Below are 6,050 nucleotides of genomic sequence, written 5' to 3'. Positions count from 1 at the left end.
GGGGGGATTTAAAATGACAACTTTTTCACAACAAAAAATTAACTTTTTCAACTTAACTTTTGAAAATGTTGAAGGTCTGACACTTTTATATATATCTTAAATTGAAGCTAATGCAATGTTCTTTATTATGCAAAAAAAAAATTTCGGACTTTATTTTATCTTCACGGTGAAAATGGCTACCGAATGCTATTTTTGTGTGAAAATTTTCGATTTTGTATTTTCCATTTTTAACTTTATTATGCTATAACTTTTTGAAAAATGTATGGATCAGTACAATTTTTTTATGAGGAGTAGTATTCATATACATCTTTCATTTGACATACTGTTTTTTTAAATCGGACCATTTCCCTAAATACAGGGGGGATTCAAAACATAAAAATGCATATAGAAAGTAGAACTTTTTCAACGTAACTTTTGAAAGTGTTCCGGAAGGTCTGACACTTTTATATATATCTTAAATTAAAGCTAATGTAATATACTTTATAATGGTAAAAAAAAATTTCGGACTTTATTTTATCTTCATGGTGAAAACAGACATTAAACTTAATAAAAAAAATACGATTTTTGTAAAAAAATTCTTTTTTATATTTTTAACTTTATAATGCTATAACTTCTCGAAAGATGTATGGATCAATATAATTCTTTTTTTTGTAGATGCATGATGTCTTTACCTATCATTTGGTATATTTTTTTTATAAATCTGACTTTTTACCTGCCTACAGGGGGGGATTCAAAATGACAACTTTTTCACAAAAAATTGACTTTTTCAACTTAAATTTTGAAAGTGTTCCGGAAGGTCTGACACTTTTATATATATCTTAAATTAAAGCTAATGTAATATACTTTATACTGGAAAAAAAAAATTTCAGACTTTATTTTATCTTCATGGTGAAAACAGACATCAAAGTTTATAAAAAAAATACGATTTTTGTAAAAAAATTCTTTTTTATATTTTTAACTTTATAATGCTATAACTTTTTGAAAGATGTATGGATCAATATAATTTTTTTTTATAGATGCATGATGTCTTTACCTATCATTTGGTATATATTTTTTTTATATCTGACCCTTTACCTGCCCACAGGGGGGGATTTAAAATGACAACTTTTTCACAAAAAATTTACTTTTTCAACTTAAATTTTGAAACTGTTCCGGAAAGTCTGACACTTTTATTTATATCTTAAATTAAAGTTAATGTAATCTACTTTAATATGCGAAAAAAAAATTTCGGACTTTATTTTATCTTCACGGTGAAAATGGTTACCAAATGCTATTATTATGTGAAAATTCTCGATTCTATTTTTTACATTTTTAACTTTATAATGCTATGACATATTTAAAAGTGTATGGATCAACATTATTTTTTTATAAGAAATAATATTTTTTAATAATCCCTTTTNAGAAATAATATTTTTTAATAGTTCCTTTTTCATTCGACATACTTTATCTTAATTAGGATATTAATAATGAACTAGCAGATCATGTAGCTTTTGGAATAATCCACCAATTTTTTAAAATTAAACACTATCTAAAGATNTTTTGGAATAATCCACCAATTTTTTTAAATTAAACACTATCTAAAGATTTGCATCGAAGCGTTTTTTTTTGATAGTGATTTTAATCACTGTCAGATATCATTATACTTGATCCATCTATGCCACGTCACCACTGTGCCGCGACCCCCCTGTGCTGGGTTTTTATTAAATGTATTTAAAAATACTATTCAATACCAATGAAAGTATTTGAATACTTTTATTCAAATACATTTACTCAAATGCTTTACGCCTTTGCAAATGGTGTATAAATGTATTTGGTATTCTCGATAAAAAATAGTAAAATTTAGTCAAGTACAAATCTATTTTTGAAAACCTATAATAGATAGTTTAACTGCACTAATTAAATAAATTTTATTTGGTTTTATATTGTTTTATTTAAGAGTTATTATTGAAATTAAAGAAATTATTATAAATTAAAAAAAAATAAAAGTTAAATAAAAATACTTATCAAATTAAAGTTATATAACATATATCTTTTTAGAAAACTAAGTTAATTATGTGATTTTAATCTTAAATTGTAGACAAGGTTATTATTGTTTAGGCTCTCTATATACATACAGTTATCAGGGAATCATGAACCATTGGATAACAACTTTTGGACCAGTATTATAGAAGTTATTATCAATTAAAAATAGTTTATTTTAATGCTAGCTACTCAATTTTTCTTCAAATAATGAGTTAATTGAATTTTTTTGTATTTTTTGGGGACTCCTTTTCTTATTAAGCATAATTTAAAAACTCTCTCGGTACTCTATCATATTCTTTCACCAAATCTACAAATACCATACAAAACTATATTTTTTTCATTCTGTTTCATTGTTGCCATAGCTTCCCATACCTCTTTCTCACTAATTAAATCTACCAGTCCCACGTTCCACAAAATATCCTTTAATGTCTCTTTTGAATACTCCTCATTCAGTAATTTTTAATGATACTCTTTCCACCCTTTTTCACATCATCATTACATAACACCTTTCCATCAACACTTTTTAAACACCTTACATAGTCTATAGACTTATTTCCTCTTTTCCCTGTTCCTAGACTTTCATACCTCTTGAACCTTGCCTGACTTAGAATTTTTTTTTTTAATTGTATTAGTAAAATACATATTTTCATTTACTATGAAATAATTTTTAGGTTCATATCTTATATTTTAAAAGGATGTCAACTTTATTTTCATCAATGGAAGCACTGGTTCAAAAGTTGTTATTGATCAGTAATTTTTTTAATTAGTTCAATAATTTTTGTATTTTATAAACTAGTTTAATACATATGTTGCTATAAAAAAAAATAATTGACACTTATAAGATATAAGAGATGGTTCTAAAAATTGTTTCATTATAGATAAATTGATATACAAATCTAACTAACAATATTAAAAAAAAAATTCAATAAAATTATTATTTTAAGAGAAATCTAAAGGCTAGTATTAAAAGAATTAGTCTATATATATATAGGAAATGGATTTCTGTTGTTATCATTATTTGAAACAAATAACCTATTTCTTTACTTACTGATCATTCTGTATATACTTTGAGTCGGTAAATTAAAATATTGTTATTTTAGCAATTACCCCCTGGTCCTTAGGGTGGCTCTTAGCAGAATGATGTATGATTAGTTTTTAACATATATCTAACTTATACAGAGTCAGTCCAATTTTTTCTAGTACCATAATAATACTGATATTCTTTTTTTTCTTATAACAGTAAAAAAGCTTTTATATAACATAAATATTAGTACAAATCTAGTAGGGCGACTTTTATTTTATAAACTTTCATTGATCATTCTCCGTACCACCAATTTTTTTCGTTACTATATGAAAGTCATTTGGGTAAAATTTGGTTTTAATAACTTACCCCCTTCAGATGCCAAATCGAGGTTGAAAATTCGCTCAAAAGGGTAATTTTTCAGTTTTTGATCATTATTTCTAATAATGCACACTTGGCACAAAAATGTATAGAATATAGATTATATATTTTCTTTGTCAATAGATACGTATTACAAACTATATAGTATAGAGTATGTATTTTGTGTGTTAAGGGTCATAAAAAATAAAAGTTTTAATTATTTGAGCAGAATTGAACTAAAGAGACCTATACCCAATATTTATTAATATACTTTAACATTGGGTTATTCTGATTATATGTTTTATATATAATGTTTTGAGGATTTCCAAATAACTTAATTAAATCTAATAGGAATCCTTTTATATTCTATTATTTAATTCTTCTTCTTCGTTTTCCTCGTCTTAATTTCAACTATTTGGGGTCGACCACCTTATCCTAAACTTACACTTGTTTGTTCAGGACTCCTCATACATTTTGACAAAAATTTTTCAGTTTTTGATCATTATTTCTAATAATGCACACTTGGCACAAAAATGTATAGAATATAGATTATATATTTTCTTTAAAAAAAGTATTTACAAAAATTTTCTAAAATTATTTTGACTTGCTTAAAAAAATAAAATAAAAAATGAAAACAATTTTTTGCTAAAATTCACTTTTTACTACTATAAGCTCCAGAAATTCTCTATAGTCTTTCAAGAAAATTGTTTTGTAATTTTTTTTTCAAAAAGTGTAGTATTTTTTCTCTATTATTTTTTATTATATTTAAAATTGTGTCATTAAACCAAATGGAATATTTAGTTTCATTTATTTTTTTCCAATCATTAACAAATCCTTAAAGAGTGGTATATCTGGACCAGACGATGGAACAAATTTTGCATCAACAAAAAGGCATGAAATATTATTTCAAAAATATGATGCCTGCATGCTAAGAACAGTATACTTTTATATATAATCTATATTCTATACATTTTTGTGCCAAGTGTGCATTATTAGAAATAATGATCAAAAACTGAAAAATTACCTTTTTGAGCGAATTTTCAACCTCGATTTGGCATCTGAAGGGGGTAAGTTATTAAAACCAAATTTTACCCAAATGACTTTCATATAGTAACGAAAAAAATTGGTGGTACGGAGAATGATCAATGAAAGTTTATAAAATAAAAGTCGCCCTACTAGATTTGTACTAATATTTATGTTATATAAAAGCTTTTTTACTGTTATAAGAAAAAAAAGAATATCAGTATTATTATGGTACTAGAAAAAATTGGACTGACTCTGTATAAGTTAGATATATGTTTAAACCTAACCATACATCATTCTGCTAAGACAATTTTTGTTAANTAAACCTAACCATACATCATTCTGCTAAGACAATTTTTGTTAACTTATTCATAAAAACAAATAATTTTACTTGATTTATAGTTAAATTTTTGGATCCTTGTTTCCAGTCTAGATGTATGTCCAAAGGTAACTTTGCCATTCTTACTTTATCTCTTTTTGCTTTAGCAAGTGATAATGGCTCTTCTTTCATTTTGTCAACCATTGCACCTTATTTAAAAACAATGCAATAAATAATTAGTAAAACTTTTATATTTGTAAAAACTTAGTATAATTTTTTACCAATAATATAAATGTCATCATAATTAAATTTATCTAATATTTCATTACAATGTGGTGTTAGGTAAACTAATTTATTTCTTGGAAAAAGATCCAAATAAGATTTATTGGTATAATTAAATGGAAATGTTGGATGATCCATGGTAGGTAATGTTTTACTTAAATGTTTGAAAACCCTTCCTTCTTTGTTAACATTACAAAATGTAATATTAAAAGGATCTTTATGAATACGGTTAGAAGACCACATCAATAATAATTGCTTAGCACAATTTGCTTGTTCTTTGATTGACATATGTCCATCATAACTACAGTCAATTATAATATTTTGGCCATATAACATTGATTCACATAAGCGATAATTATAAAAAGAATTCATTTGAGTTTCATATATTCTATGAAACATAGTATTTCTCATCAGTCCATATTCTATATGATCATTTTTAGGCATATTTTCATATCGCTCCAATCTTTCAGCCCTCTGCTCTAGCTTTTTTAAAATTCTATTTTCCTTTTTTTTTTCAATTAAAAACAAGTATCTTAAATGTTTCATACGCGAGGAACGTGAATTTAAATCCAACAAAGTCATCCATTGATCAGTTTTTAATTTACTGGGTATTTGTTCACCTTTCTCATATAGTAAATCAATTTCAAGAATTAGACGCTTAAGGTTTGATAATTTTTCGTCATTTCCATTTGTAATTTTGTCATAATCAATATCTTCAAATAGCTTCAATGAAGTGCCCTCGTTATTTGATATTTCATAAATATCAGATTTGACAGAATAACGACGCAAATATTCACTATCAAATAAAAAACGATTTTTTTGAGTAAGTTGAACGTTTTTAGCAAAGAAACTTAATTTACTTGATTTTAAAAATACTATTCTAATAAATGACATTATAATCAGATAAATACTGTCAGGTATATATTCATTGAGGATATATTACTTTAAAACTTTAAAAAGATTTCCGAGAATAAAAAAATGGTTCATTTAATTTAATGAATTATATAATTTTTGAGATAATAT

At 25.1% G+C, this 6,050-nt stretch overlaps 1 protein-coding gene across 2 annotated transcripts in view; it reads right to left on the bottom strand.

Annotated features, from left to right (window-relative positions):
• The window catches only part of LOC126903987 (mitochondrial ribonuclease P protein 1 homolog), an 8,218-nt gene extending 2,179 nt beyond the window's left edge, over positions 1 to 6,039 (bottom strand). For both annotated transcript variants that reach the window (XM_050682599.1, XM_050682600.1), the window contains exons 1-2: positions 5,027 to 6,039; positions 4,818 to 4,954 (exon numbers count right to left, since the gene is read on the bottom strand). In XM_050682599.1, the coding sequence (XP_050538556.1) occupies positions 4,818 to 4,954; positions 5,027 to 5,921 (1,032 nt within the window). In that variant the 5' untranslated portion in view covers positions 5,922 to 6,039. The remainder of the gene's footprint in view (positions 1 to 4,817; positions 4,955 to 5,026) is intronic.
• Positions 6,040 to 6,050: the final 11 nt, after the last annotated feature.

This window comes from Daktulosphaira vitifoliae, unplaced genomic scaffold, assembly GCF_025091365.1.
Source record: "Daktulosphaira vitifoliae isolate Bord-2020 unplaced genomic scaffold, ASM2509136v1 Scaffold_4, whole genome shotgun sequence".
In the NCBI taxonomy this organism is placed as follows: domain Eukaryota; kingdom Metazoa; phylum Arthropoda; class Insecta; order Hemiptera; family Phylloxeridae; genus Daktulosphaira; species Daktulosphaira vitifoliae.
The sequence above is the reverse complement of the archived record's forward strand: the minus strand, read 5'-3'. Positions and strand labels throughout refer to the sequence as shown.